This window comes from Sus scrofa, chromosome 13 (assembly GCF_054392235.1).
Source record: "Sus scrofa isolate SSC_HxYL_T2T_F1_AM1 chromosome 13, Sscrofa_HxYL_maternal_Yorkshire_Landrace_v2.0, whole genome shotgun sequence".
NCBI classification, from domain to species: domain Eukaryota; kingdom Metazoa; phylum Chordata; class Mammalia; order Artiodactyla; family Suidae; genus Sus; species Sus scrofa.
This window is the reverse complement of record NC_139395.1, coordinates 135,853,399-135,868,691: the sequence shown is the minus strand read 5'-3', so window position 1 is coordinate 135,868,691 and position 15,293 is coordinate 135,853,399. Positions and strand designations below refer to the sequence as shown.

General features: G+C 44.6%; 1 protein-coding gene across 6 annotated transcripts in view; it reads left to right on the top strand.

Annotated features, from left to right (window-relative positions):
* The first annotated feature begins 261 nt into the window (after nucleotides 1-261).
* The window catches only part of LAMP3 (lysosome associated membrane protein 3), a 36,142-nt gene continuing 21,110 nt past the window's right edge, over nucleotides 262-15,293 (top strand). For all 6 annotated transcript variants that reach the window (XR_014824435.1, XR_014824434.1, XM_021069891.2 and 3 more), the window contains exons 1-3: nucleotides 262-443; nucleotides 11,098-11,849; nucleotides 12,733-12,861. Coding sequence is in view for 4 of the 6 variants with exons in the window: in XM_021069891.2 (XP_020925550.2) it covers nucleotides 395-443; nucleotides 11,098-11,849; nucleotides 12,733-12,861 (930 nt within the window). In the remaining 2 variants the exon portion in view is untranslated. The remainder of the gene's footprint in view (nucleotides 444-11,097; nucleotides 11,850-12,732; nucleotides 12,862-15,293) is intronic.

Here is a 15,293-nt window from a genome sequence, read left to right as displayed (position 1 = left end):
GAGAAAAATGGAGGCCTGACTTATGAGAGAAGGAAGCAGGCACTGCCACAGGTCCACTACCTCTTATGGAAATGATCTCAGATGCCCTTAACCTTGGCTGAGGGGCCTCCCCCACCCCCTTCCCAGCCCTCACAAACAAAGGCAAAGATGAAAGTACCTGCTTTCACACAAGGGCCACTTCTGGTTTCCCTCCCCACTCAGCACACCACTTGGGAGGGCCTTTCCGTTACTTCTCATAATGCAAGTGACTTTGGTTTCTCTGCCACAAGTGAATGAGGGACAGAGGGAGTGTCTTCTTTGCTACCGGAGCCTGCCCCGGAATTAGCCTTCTGCGCTGTTCAGAAGACCCAGCTGTTCTGAGCTCTGAGTGCTGCAGCCCCTTGGAGAGACAACCATGTCCTGGCGGCTCTCTGCAGTGCTGGTGTCCTTCGTGTCCCTGGCTGGTGAGTGACACACTTGACTTTCCATGGTGACCCTGCCACATCTGGTCCTATTAAACATAAATGCATTCTAGTGCCACTGATTTAAGTGGGAGAAGACAGACAGGAGATAGCTATAGTGGCTTCAGCTACTGTGGGTGTTTGACTTGGGAGTGTCTTGCTATTGCCTTACACATGGAGCACACCTTCATTTTTTTCCAAAGACTTTCATAGTTTTGGACTTGTCTTCCATGAATCAGGCAGAGGAGGTGTCAACCCCAGAAGGCTGTGACACTGTCTCTGGCTCCCAAATGGGTTCTAGATACCTTATTAGGAAGCATTTGTAGAAATTACTTTGATTTAAGAGGCAAAGAACTGAGGGAATTCCCATCATGGCTCAGCAGTAACGAACCCTACTGGGATCCATGAGGATGCAGGTTCAATCCCTGGCCTCGCTCAGTGGGTTAAGGATCCGGTGGTGCCATGAGTTTTGCTGTAGGTCACAGACATGGCTCAGATCCAGCTGTGGCAGTTGTGTGGGCCAGAAGCTGTAGCTCTGATTCAAGCCCTAGCCTGTGAACTTCTTTATGCCACGAGTGTGGCTCTAAAAAGAAAAAAAAAAAAAAAAAAGAGAGAACTGAGCCAGGGCTTAGAAATGGGGCTTTTGCCACACTTTCTGGGGAAAGCATGTCATGCCTTGCTTTTCTGCTTTTCTCAAATGAAGTGCTATGTTTATATTACATAAACATTGAGTAGTGAAGGTGAACGAGATATGGTCCGACAAACTGTGCCATAAGATTTCTTTTTTGATTACCAGCGTATTTCAGATCAGAGAGACTATCTGAGAAATTGAGTTTTAATGATTATTTTTTGTCCACACACCCTGCTTTCACCAAGAGCATTTTCTCCCTAGGATATTGAATTTTTTTTTGTGCTGTTATCAAGTTTGCTGGTTGCATCACAATTCCTTCAAGAACCTCTGACTTGAACTTGTGAGGCAACTGGCTCTGTCTACATGGCCCTACTAATACACTCAGGTGGGGGACACAGCTGCACATGAATTGTTATGCAACATGAATCTTTGTGCAACCGTAACATGAATTGTTATGCAAGTTGAGTCAGGCCAGCTGCCCTAATCCAGGCTGTTTTTTTTTAGCGCCACAATTTCAGAATTAGAGTTTCACATTCTTTTGGAGGCTGGTGCTGCTTCTGTGGCCTCAGGAAGGGGGGGGCTGGAGAAAGAACTCAGGGGCTAAACTCAATTCCCAGCCCCTGGATGTAGTCAAGGGAAAGTCATCATTGTAGTTAGCAGAACAAACTAATAAAAAAGCAAAAGATCGCAGGTTAGCAGTTACCCTCAGTGACCTGTGTGTGGGCACCAATTCAATGGCTGACAGATGACTAGTGGATTCAGGAATGCAGCGAGTATACAATAAATGCACTAGCAGGTGGAGAGCAAATGCCCACATTGCCCTTTTCTCTCTGAGCTGCACAATTCCAGAAGCAAACTGAGTGAATGAAACATATGGAAGTGCCCCATTTTCCAGGCGAGGGTACTGAGGCAGGCTGAGGAATCACTCTTGAGCACTCAGCTAACAAATGAGGGCCCTAAGATTTGCATCCAGGAAGTCTACTTCAGGGTCCATGTTCTGCACTCCTGCACTACGCTTTCACATGCATACGTTTGAGAAATACTTGCTGAATTGGATGTAAGCAAAAACCATTAGACATTTTGCTTGAAGAGACAGAGCTTTTAGGTGAGCTAATAGTGTAATCTTTATCCAGTCACTTTGCTTCCCTGATCGCAAATTCCTCCTCCATAAAACGAGAGGATTTAAGTTTCTATCAGTTAAGTTTAGGCTCAACAGCACCTAAGAGACAAGCTCCAGTGGAGTTCCCGCTGTGGCTCAGCAGGTTGAAGACCTGATGTTGTCTCTTTGAGGATGCAGGTTCAATCCCTGCTCTCACTCTGTGGGTTAAGGATCGTGGTGTAGCAGCAAGCTGCAGCATAGGTCTCGGGATCCAGTGTTGCTGTGGCTGTGGCTGTGGTGTAGGCTGACAGCTACAGCTCCGATTTGACCATTAGCCTGGGAAATTCCATATGCTGCAAGTGCAGCCCTAAAAACCAAAAAGAATGAAAGAAGGAAAGAAGGAAGGAAGGAAGGAGAGAGAGAAAGAAAGAAAGAAGGAAAGAAGGAAAGAGAAAAGGGTAGGAATGGAGGAAGGGAGGGGAACAAGCCCCAAATAGTGAATTAAACAAGGTAAATATTTGTTTCTCTCTCATGTGAAAGCAAGTCCAGAGGACTTCAGACCAGGTCTGATGTGGGGACTCATTATTGTGGACCCACCACCCTATGTGTGACTTCCACTTGCAAAGTCTCCTCATGGATCTAGACATCTGCTGGAGCTCCAGCCATCACCTACAAGTTGCAGGCTGATTAAAGGAGGAAAACAAGGAGGCAACAGAGAGGCCCCATAGGTGACTGAGCTCCTTTTGAGCAGCCTTCCCAGAGGGCCCACATGACCCTACCACTTCTCGCTTTGGCTCAAATTCAGTCACACATTCCCACCCAGCAGGAAAGGAGGCTTGGAGGCGAAGGGCTTTATCCTGGGCAGGAAGCGTTCAGCTTAAACGCATGGTTCTGTTACTAAGAAAAATGGGGTAGTCAGCCAGCAATCTCCCACAGAGGGCTGGAGCCCTTTCTGTTCAAGGGTTCTCTTTGAGTCTCAAGTCCCACAGGAAACTAACAGAGATAGTTTTGCATCTTTTGCTAAGGATTTAAATCTTTCTGTTAAGAGGTATAAGATTGAACTGTGAAACTATGAGCAGAATCCTGCTAAGGGCCCACCCTTGCTGCCCTCCATGTCCAAAAACAGTCTTCTTGCCGCACACCCCTGGGGCTGCTTCTGATGCCCCAAGGAAGGTGCCGGAGAAAGTGCTCAGGGGCTGAACTCAATTCCCTACCCCTGGAGGTAGCCACGGGGCTCCATTTACTCTCCAGCTGTGCTCCTTACACCTCTGCAGACCACTGTAACCTCCAACACCTGCTGGGCCTGCTCCCTGCTGGCCCTCCTCCTGACCCTCTTCCTCACACCCCACATCATGCTGACTCCCCAGCTGTTGTGCAGACATACTAGGCTCTCAAGCCCCGTGCTTTTGCCCGACCTCGTCCTCTTGCCAATAGGATGCCATTTACTTTCTTGTCTGCCTGAAGAATTTCTCCTTGTGTTGGGTTCCCAAACCCATGCCATAGCACTTGGGGTCTGCTTCCGTAATAACACCTGCCACATTGAAGAGTGTGGTCCATTTCTGTGTCTGCCTTACAAGGCTTTGAGCCCCTGAGAAGGAGGACCTACACCAGTGCCTGCCCTGGAGCTTGACTCAGAGGTGGCGCCTATGTATGTGCTGAATTGGGTATGGCAGGGAAACCAAACTAAGGCACTCTGGGAAAGCCCAGCTGTCTGAGAAATACCTGGAGAAACAGCCCTTGTGTGGTCACTGGCTTTCCCGGGGCCTGGCCGGTGAGTCATCTCTTAGGTCCTCCTGTGGGTTGTAGAGAAACCAAAACCTTCTCATGTGCCTTCCTGCAGCTCACCATCAGAAAGTCTAAGCAAGGGGTTAAGACTCTGGGGTACCCATTTGCTGAGTCTCTTGAATCCTGGAGAAGAGATGCTGAGTGACTGGGGATGGGAGCTTAGCAAATCAGTATGTGGATTCTAGCCTCTGTTTTTCTGAGTATTCCAACTATGCTCTGCCCTTGCTTCTGCCCACTGCCCTCTTCGTGGGTCTTAGACAGACCTGTGAACTTGACTAAACCTCTAAGAGGGCCAAAAATCCCATTTAAAAACTATGACCCAGGGATTCCCTTCGTGGCTCAGTGGTTAATGAACCTGAGTAGGATCCATGAGGTTGTGGGTTTAATCCCTGGCTTCACTCAGTGGGTTAAGGATCTGGCATTGCCATGAGCTGTGGTGATGGTTGCAAATGTGGCCTGGATCTAGTGTTGCTGTGGCTATGGTATAGGCCAGCATCGGTAGCCCCAATTCAACCCCTAGCCTGGGAACTTCCATATGGCATGGGTGCGGCCCTAAAAAAGCAAAAAAAAAAAAAAAAAAAAAAAAAAAAAAAAAACTATGACCCAATTTTAACAAAGATAGGTCATATACATGGATTTTTTAAAGCAGAGTATTTTTCAGAGTATTATTTCCATTGAGTACCTAACAAACATATGAACTTTCTGGGGCATATTTCAATGCACAGCATAGCTACTCCTGTCAAATTTCCATCTAATCACCTGTCCATCTCTTATACCACACATTCCTATAGGGAGATGAGGGTGGGAGGGAAGGGGCCAAAGAGAGGAAAGAGAAGAATATTAGAATACTATCTCCCATACTTGTTTAATCTCTAACACACTGTCACTTTTGGTCCTGACACCTATCAGCCCAGTTTTTGTCCACTACAAAGTTACACACCATAGGGAGATACCATGATTGCCATCACCTCCAGGTACCTCACAAATACTTCCTACACACCAAGCACACCTCTTTTTTTTTTTTTTTTTTTTTTTTTTGATCTTTTTAGGGCTGCACCTGCGGCATATGGAAGTTCCCAGGCTAGGGGTCTAATCGGAGCTGTAGCCGCCAACCTACGCCAGAGCTATAGCAGCACGGGATCTGAGCAGCGTCTGCAACCTACACCACAGCTCATGGCAATGCTGGATCCTTAACCCACTGAGCAAGGCCAGGGATCGAACCTGCAACCCCATGTTTCCCAGTCGGATTCATTAACCACTGAGCCACGACGGGAACTCCACCAAGCACACCTTGATGGCCTACCATGAGTCTTCTTGTCCTCTTTGGGATGATGTGATTTCATGAATGGCCAGTGGGCTTCCCCTCCCCCCTTACTGAATTCATTCCTCATTACTGAGAGAGATCTAACTGCATAATGAGGAAGACTCCCCCTTTAAATGGTGTGCTACTGAGTTGAAGAAATTCTACTCAGTTGAGAAGATTTGCTTTAGCTCATAAGCATAAGCTGCATACAGTGGGATTTTATCAAGGATCTGATCTTCCCAAGAGAGAGAAAAGCAGGTGGTCCCAGTCCCTCAGAGTTCTCTGCAGCAGTCTTTGCTTTTTACAAGATATTCCTGGGAGCGAATGTCTTCACACTGCATCTGGGAGTGAATTCTATTTCTCCATAGTAATGGGGTTCCCACTGAGTTCTTGACCCAGGAAACAGCAACTCAGGTTCAGCCCAAACGAATTATGAAAATAAATGTTCAACAACTATCAACCGTCATAATAATCTTGAAAGAAAAAATCTTGCTCCAAGCTCTACGATGTGGGCATAAATATTCCACACAGTGATTTTACAAACATTTACAAAGTAAGCCTACAGCCCATAAAATCTACAACTCTCAAGTATCATACATTTCAATTGTTCAAGTAAACAGTTGAGGCACAAAAAAAAAGACTCTTAAGGAATTCCTGTAGTGGCTCAGTGGTTAACGAACACAGCTAGTATCCATGAGGACACAGGTTTGATCCCTGGCCTCACTCAGTGGGTTAAGGATCCAGCGTTGCCATGAGCTGTGATGTAGGTCACAGATGTGGCTCTGATTCTGTGTTGCTATGGTTGTGGTGTAGGCTGGCTGTTGTAGCTCCAATTCAACCCCTAGCCTGGGAACTTCCATATGCCATAGTTACAGCCCTAAAAAGACAAAGGACAAGAAAAAAAAGATTCTTAGATAATAGTCTCAAGTGACTTAATGTCATTAATAATGTCTGTTTTAAAGGTTATCTAAGGCATTTGGAACTGATAGTTTTGTCTTTCCCATTTTGTAAACCAGCTGTGCAGAAATAATTCATAAGTGTTACTACTGGGCTTAAAGTTAGAACTTTTCTTCCGGAAAACAATCACAATTTTAGCATGTGGTCCTTTGAAAGCCTCACTAAGGACCACTCTTATGAAGGTTTGGTGAATTGGGGTCACTGGAGCGGCACCCTACTCTTCCTCTCTCCTCCACTGTGGTCTCTTTCGTCATTCTTCATAGTGATGTACACCACCACCACCCATCCTCAAATCCCAAGGCAGGCTTTGGTACAGACAGGCTCAAGCCTCAACTCCGCAATGTAGTTGTGTGATTATGGTCAAGTTAATAGAATTTGCTAAACCTGGGCATCTTCATCTGAAAGACAGATAAAGATAGTACCCATCAGAGGGGTTTTGAGAAGGGTTTGTGAAAGATAACCTTTGACCTGAGGCCTAGCATATAGTAAGTGTTCAGTAACATGGACTTTTTAGTGTTATTATTATGGGGAAAATAACCACTTAGAAATGTGTTGAATGGTAGTTCCCTGGTGGCTCAGCAGGTTAAGAATCCAGCATTGTCACTGCTATGGCTCTCATTACCTGAGAATTTCTGCAGGCCAAAACAAAAAGTACTGAATGAAAAAGGGAGATAGTAAAGGAGTTTATGGGTGATTTTGATTAGATATGAATTTCAGGACTCTGTAAGCATCAGCACAAAGCACTTTTTTTTTTTTTTTTTTTTTTTTTTTTTTGCCTTGCTTATGGCATGTGGAATTTTCCAGGCCAGGGATTGAACCCATGTCACAGCTATAACCAGAGCCAAAGCAGTGACAATGATGGATCCTTAACCCACTGAGCCACGGGAATTCCTAGAGTGATCTTCTTTCCCTTTTCCTCAAGTTTTCCCCAGTCACTGCCCCACACAGTAAGCGATAGCTCCAATGAGTGAAAATACAATGGGTAAACACAGTGAAAAACCATAGCACTGAAGAGACAAGTCCATCTCTCAGCATGCCTGATCATAAACTCTCAAGGGACATCATCCACACTTGTCCCCTTTCTGACTTGCTGGAAAGGAGGCAAGGATAGAACTATTCTGGTTCAAAAAGAGCTAGAGCCTCCCACCCTGAAGGGATGGTCCAGGAGAGAGCCTGTGGCAATAACACACTCTAGAATTTTTTCACCTTTTTTTTTTTTGGCCTCACCCACAGCATGCAGAAGTTCCTGTGTCAGGGATGGAACCTGAGCCACAGCAGTGACCCGAGCCACTGCAGTGACAATGCAGGATCCTTAGCCCACTGAGCCACTAGGGAACTCTCACTCTAGGAATTCTTAATAGCACAGGAAGGCTTTCACGCAAAGCACCTTGTTTGAGCCTTACAATAATCTGAGAAGATCTACAGTGCTATAACCCTCGTTCAGTTATTTATTCATCCAGTCCATATCTACCAAACAACTTCTATGCATCGCATCGGTGTTTGGTAAGAAAAACACATACAGTTCCCACTTTGAGGCTGTTTTTAATCTAATGGTAGAGATGTGCAATCAGTAAATAAATCAATAAATAAACATATAATCAGGGCTGATACTCTGCTGGTATACACTGTCTGGCTAGGCTTATTGTTAAATATTTGAAGATCATCCCCTTATAGTATTACAAGTTGTGATTAGTACAGTGAAAGCAATGAATATAATGATGAGATGGAGAATTGCGGGGATGGGGAGCTATTTTATACAGAGAGGGCAGGGCAGACTCTGAGGAGCTGACATTTAAGCCAAACTATGATGGACAGCACATCAGTTGTATCAGAGCATTTGTGGATTAATTTAACGTCTTAGTTGAAAAAGACTGGGCCACTCAAAAGGTTAAGTAAGAGAATGACAGAAATTGTGCTATATTTAGAAAACTGATGGCAAAATTTAAAAAAGGGAGGGGACCTGAATCTCTTGTCAGATTCAAAGTTAACTATGCATAGATTGGATGAACACATGGCAAATCCAAAGTACTGTTCACATATCAGGGTAGGATTAGTACTAGATAATCTTTAAGGTCTCTTTCAAACCTAGGATTATATGATTCTATGAAAATTAAACAACTTGGTATAAATCTTTATGCCAGTATTCATGCTACCCCAACTCTATCAGGTCATCACAGCCGCACGTACCCCAGGAACATTCTCTAGCCAGGGACTATCTGGATTCACATTTGATGGAAAATGAAGAGGCATCGGATATCTAGCTGAGCATGATCGCTGGGCATTAGTGCCACACCCCATACAGACAAAGGCAAAGAATATCTGCCTTATGATGACAGCCCCATAAAAAACATGGGTACAACCAAAACATAAAAATGATGGCCTCATGGTAGAATCTTGGATGATCTTCACTTCACTGTTGTATCCTTATAAATTTTTCCCAAAATGTAAAAAATGCATGTTAGGGAGGTCTTGTTGTGACTCAGTAGGTTAAGAACCTGACATGGTCTCCATGAGGATATGAGGTTCAGTCCCTGGACTCACTCAGAGGGTTAAGGATCTGGCGTTGCTGCAAGCTGCAGCATAGGTTGCAGATGTGGCTTGGATCTGGTGTTGCCATGGCTGTGGCGTAGGCCTCAGCTGCTCCAATTTGACCCCTAGCCTGGGACTTACATATGCCACAAGTGTGGCCCTAAAAAAAAAAAAAAAAAAAAAAGAAAAGAGAGAGAGAGAGAAAAGAAAAAGATGGAGTTCCTGATGGGGTTCAGTAGTTTTTTGGGGGTTTTTTTGTTTTTTTTTTTGTAAGCCACTTGTGTATTTATTATTTTTTTTAATATTTTTTATTACAATTACATTTTTCCCCCACCCTTTCTTCTGTTGCAGCATGAGTATCTAGACAGAGTTCTCAATGCTATTCAGCAGGATCTCCTTGTACATCTATTCTAAGTTGTGTCTGATAAGCCCAAGCTACCGATCCCTCCCACTCCCTTCCCCTCCCATCAGGCAGCCACAAGTCTCTTCTCCAAGTCCATGATTTTCTTTTCTGAGGAGATGTTCATTTGTGCTGGATATTAGATTCCAGTTATAAGTGATATCATATGGTATTTGTCTTTGTCTTTCTGGCTCATTTCACTCAGTATGAGTCTCTAGTTCCATCCATGCTGCTGCAAATGGCATTATGTCATTCTTTTTTATGGCTGAGTAGTATTCCATTGTGTATATATACCACCTCTTCCGAATCCAATCATCTGTCGATGGACATTTGGGTTGGTTCCATGTCCTGGCTATTGTGAATAGTGCTGCAATGAACATGCGGGTGCACGTGTCTCTCTTAAGTAGAGTTTTGTCCGGATAGATGCCCAAGAGTGGGATTGCAGGGTCATATGGAAGTTCTATGTATAGATTTCTAAGGTATCTCCAAACTGTTCTCCATAGTGGCTGTACCAGTTTACATTCCCACCAGCAGTGCAGGAGGGTTCCCTTTTCTCCACAGCCCCTCCAGCACTTGTTATTTGTGGATTTATTAATGATGGCCATTCTGACTGGTGTGAAGTGGTATCTCATGGTAGTTTTGATTTGCATTTCTCTTATAATCAGCGATGTTGAGCATTTTTTCATGTGTTTGCTGGCCATCTGTATATCTTCTTTGGAGAAATGTCTATTCAGGTCTTTTGCCCATTTTTCCATTGATTGATTGGCTTTTTTGCTGTTGGCTTGTATAAGTTGTTTATATATTCTAGAGATTAAGCCCTTGTCGGGTGCATCATTTGAAACTATTTTCTCCCATTCTGTAAGTTGTCTTTTTGTTTTCTTTTGGGTTTCCTTTGCTGTGCAAAAGCTTTTCAGTTTGATGAGGTCCCACGGGTTTATTTTTGCTCTAATTTCTATTGCTTTGGGAGACTGACCTGAGAAAATATTCATGATGTTGATGTCAGAGAGTGCTTTGCCTATGTTTTCATCTAGGAGTTTGATGGTGTCCTGTCGTATATTTAAGTCTTTCAGCCATTTGGAGTTTATTTTTGTGCATGGTGTGAGGGTGTGTTCTCGTTTCATTGCTTTGCATGCAGCTGTCCAGGTTTCCCAGCAATGCTTGCTGAATAGACTTTCTTTTTCCCATTTTATGTTCTTGCCTCCCTTGTCAAAGATTAATTGACCATAGGTGTCAGGGTTTATTTCCGGGTTCTCTATTCTGTTCCATTGGTCTGTCTGTCTGTCTGTTTTGATACCAGTACCACACTGTTTTGATGACTGTGGCTTTGTAGTATTTCTTGAAGTCTGGGAGAGTTATGCCTCCTGCTTGGTTTTTGTTTCTCAGGATTGCTTTGGCGATGCTGGGTCTTTTGTTGTTGCATATAAATGTTTGGATTGTTTGTTCTAGTTCTGTGAAAAATGTCATGGGTAATTTGATAGGGATTGCATGGAATCTGTAGATTGCTTTGGGTAGTATGGCCATTTTTACAATATTGACTTTCCCAATCCAGGAACATGGAGGGGTTCAGTAGTTAACAAACCTGAGTAGTATCCATGAGGATGTAGGTTCAATCCTTGGCCTTGCTCAGTGGTTTAAGGATCTGGCAATGCTGAGCTGTGAGCTGTGGTGTAGGTCACAGACATGGCTCGGATCCAGCATTGCTATGGCTGTGGCATAGGCTGGCAGCTGTAGCTCCAATTTGACCCTAGCCTGGGAACCTCCATATGCCTCGGGTGTGGTCTTAAAAAGACAAAAAGACCAAAAAAAAAAAAAAAAGAAAGAAAAAAAAAGAAAAGAAAAAGAAAAAATTCATGTTAATTTTTAGTAAAGAAACATTCCAGTGGGAGTGGAGGAGGGACTCACTAATGTGAGCTTTTAGTTGATGTGTTAACACTTTTGTTTCCTTATTTGCAGTGTTTTTGCATTACGGCCATCATATGAAAGCAAAAGTTTTTCCAGAAATCACAGACTCTTCTTCACCTACAACAGCAGCAACAGTACAGGCCACAGCAGAACCTTCTCTCTGGAAGCCAACTAACCACACGCCTCACAAAACTTTAGCAGCAAAGTCAACAGATGGTCATGTCACCTCTCAGATAGCTACCACAGTGACCGACTCCGAGACCCTCACCACACACACAACCATAACAACTCTCGCAGCAACTTCCCTGGCAGCTACAAACAGCACCCCATCTACCAGCCCAACAACCCACACCCTGTTCACAACCCTGGCCACACCCAACACATCACACATGGCTGCTCCAGTCACTGAGGCTGCAATCAGCCCCAGTGCAGGTCTCAGTTCACTGCTACCCACCATCATCCCACCAACCCACACAACTGGAACCAGGTCATCAACCCTCAGCCCCACAGCTGGGAAAACTACTCAACCCAGTAACCAGACCACCCTTCCAGCAACTTTGTCCACCTCACCACACAACAGCACCGCCAGTCAGAAGCCTACTCACCCCAACCATACCCCAGGGCCAACCACAGGCGCACACAATACCACACAAACGGCCTCCCCTGCCACCATAGCTCCCGGGCCCACCCTTGCACCTCAGCCATCATCAGCCAAGACTGGAATTTATCAAGTTCTAAATGGAAGCAAGCTCTGTATCAAAGCAGAGATGGGAATAGAGTTGACAGTTCAAGATACACAGTCGGTAAGTTGGAGTTATAGGACTATAACACTATCTTCAGAAAATTGGAGCGGAGTGTGCCTTGTTATAAGTGAACATTCCTCTGCATCCTGTATCTTGAAATAACTAGCCATGAGCTCCTCTTTCTCCAAGGTGTTCCATAAAAACGTGGATCTGTTTTGGAATACACATAAAAATTGACACTGGTAGTGATTGTATGAATTAAGGAAGGCACACACAAAATTTTAAATACATGCACCCCTCACTTTTAGCCAGCATGGGCAGAGGATTGGGGTGAGTCCTGCTTTGGCTCCAGCCTGGCCCTCCCCCTCTGGATGACTTCTAAGCCTCAGCAACTTTTCTGTGAAATGAGAGGTTTGGATTGGGGGATCTCCATGGTTCCAATCAGCTGTGACATTAATATGACAAGTCCACATTAGCAAGACGATTGGAAGGGATGAGGGTGGGGCTAAGATTATTTGGCTGACTGAAAGAATCCCTGTAAAAATAGCACTTCCCTTTTTTGCACAGGTTTTATGATTTCAAATAAAACATCCACATTTAGGTTTTTATTGGAACAAAAATACATTAGATAGAAAAATCTTTCCTGTAGTACCCTTCAACATGTTTGATCTAACAAAAATGAAAGTCCATGTTGTTTATCAAGAACATACCCACCATGAATTATCTATCAAGGAACTCTTTCTCTGTGGGAGAACTTCTTCTTTAAAAAAATTTTTAAACATAATAATTTGGAAATGAGAGGTGTCTTCTGGGGATATTGAAATTCTCCAGTGAACACACACCAGCCTTGAGTTCTAGGCTCACTTACTCTCTTGTGCTGCTAGTCTGCCAGCTAGAATTTTCTTCTACATCTCATTGAGCCATTCTATTTTGTTTCGTTTAGGTTTTTTCACCTCAGAGATACTTCAACATTGACCCCAACACAACCCAAGCCTCCGGGAACTGTGGCTCCCGAAAATCCAAGCTTCTCCTGAATTTCCAGGGCGGATTTGTGAATCTCACATTTACCAAGGTGAGGCTCAGCCTCTTCCCACTAACTGGCTCTAGCACCACTTTTTCTGTCCCTCACTCTGGGGGCCAATGGTGCAATCCCGCACTTCACTTTAAGCTCCAAGGGAAATAGGACTTTTGAGATAGTCTCTGATAAGAATGAAGGTCATGGGAATGGAGAGGGGGCAGGTGTCGACATCTTCTGTTTGCTTTCTTCCCTCTTTAGCCTCCTCTGTGCAGCCCAAGAAAGGCTTTGACACCTCTTGGGGGAGACTTAGTCTTGGGGAACCTGACCGCAGTGCCCTTTGCAAAGTACCCAAAGGAGGAAGTTGTACCTATGAACAGACCATAGGCAGGATTACTCTAAAACCCAAGTCAGATGTCACAATGGGTTCTTTCCAACCACAGCAGGCAAAATTCAGGGACTAACCAAATGCAGGGTTTTTTAGACCATATCCCAGGAGCAGGCAGAATAGAGTCAAAGAGCATGGTTGTGAGGCCAGAGTCTTGGCTACAAATTTGACTCTCTCACTTGTGCTCCTTATGACATCAGGCAGGAAACTTAACCTGTTTGAATTTTTTTTTTCACTTGAAAAATGAATGTGGGAAAGGACTTAAAGATCATTCCTCTAAAGAGCTTTGACTGATATGTGGAAAGTGGATGTTTAACAGCCAGTAGCTGTGACCACAGTGACTGAAATGGGCAAATGTCTCTGGGACACAATATGGTGGCCCCTCTCTCAAAGGAGACTTGCCCATGCCTGCCCTAACGTGTCTCAGGTAGGCCAAGAGGACCTTGCAGCTGGAACTTAGTGAGGGCCTCCTTCTTACCCATCCAAAGTGACCCCTGACGTTAGAGGGGCTTGGTTAGCAGATCTTGGAGAGCAATGAGCATAGGCTTTGGGATCAGACAAATCAAGATTGTCCCTCAGCCATACTTACTATCTGCATGATCTTGGACTAGTTGGGGCATGTTTCCTCATACATAAAATGGAAATAATTATAGCTACTTAAAGAGACCTTTGGGAGAATCAGAAATGGTATTCATAACCCATCTAGCACAGTGCTTGGTACATGCAGTGGTCAATAAAGGGGGTTTATTAACTTATTATTAACTTGGTCTCATAGGCTTTATCCTCCTCGTGCATACTTTTCATCTTAAGGTAGAGATGCACCTGGGAAGGTGGGGATTTCCTTTCAGTATCAAATTGGGGGAAAAAAAAAAAAATCTCACCCAAAGAACATTCAGGGAAGAATTAAGTGTTGTATTCCTGGATGATTGTCAAAAAGTCACTTTGGGAAAATGGCAGAGGATATATATGAGCATGTATGCTTTAGTTTAAGTCTTGATCCCACCCAGACCACCGCCCATGTGAATAATTGCCTAAGGGAAGGTATCCAATGGTTGTCTGAGGCACACAATGGCCACTGCTGCCAGGCTGAGGCAGAACTGCTAGCAGGGGTTCCTCTGGCACCCTTCCTTTCTCCTGGAACGATGCCTTCAGGCTGTTCTCTGTTTGATCAAGCTCCACCCAAGGGCTAAATCCCTGCCTTTCTGGAAACCCTCTATGCTTTCAGAGGGTGGACAGGAAATGAGTGTCCAGGAAAGCAAGAAGGATCAGCAGGGCCCCCGCTCCCTCCACCCACTTTCAGGAAGGAGCAAGGGGAGCTGCTCTCAATCCAGAGCCCCAAGTGTTGCAAGAGCTGCTTTGCCTGAGTCCCGTCAACCAAACACACCTTATCCATTTCCACTCCTGGAGGAGCTACCTTAGCTGTGCCCCAAGAGAAAACAAAAGGGCTCATAGAAAGTAGAAGTTCCCACCAGTCTTAACCCTTCTGGGGAATGTCTGCATTTTAAAAGAGAACTTGTTTAAGCCAAAACAGTGGCCACAAATCCAAAGATTACAGGGACTAAATGTAGAACTTAATGAGGAAGGTAGTGTAAAAGTAAAAATGTCTTTTTTCTTGAAACGGGTAGTTCTTATTTTTTATTTTCCTGCTTTTGATGAAGATTTTGTTTTTCCATTAAATTTGCATAAGAAAAACTAGAGTGAGCTGAGACAACAGGAGCAGCCTCCTAGTGAGGGGACCTGAGTGGAGGTCAGGAGTGCCTGTCCTCCCTGGAGAGGGCAGCCACTTCCCAGCTCACCAATGGGCAAGGGGTGGGGCTGGCATATAGCCCAGGGGATTGTCACTGTCTTTTATGATGGGCATTCATTCAGGACAGTGGGGCATCCTAACTGGCTGCCACCCTACTGTGCCAGATAAATATTTTATGTATCAGGTGATGATGAGAGACAAATGCTGACAGATCTTTTGACTGTTCAAGAGAAGGCATGGGTTCCCATCGTGGCTCAGGGGAAATGAATCCGACAAGTATCCATGAGGAGGCAGGTTCAATCCCTGGCCTTGCTCTGTGGATTGAAGATCCAGGTTGCTGTGAGCTGTGGTGTA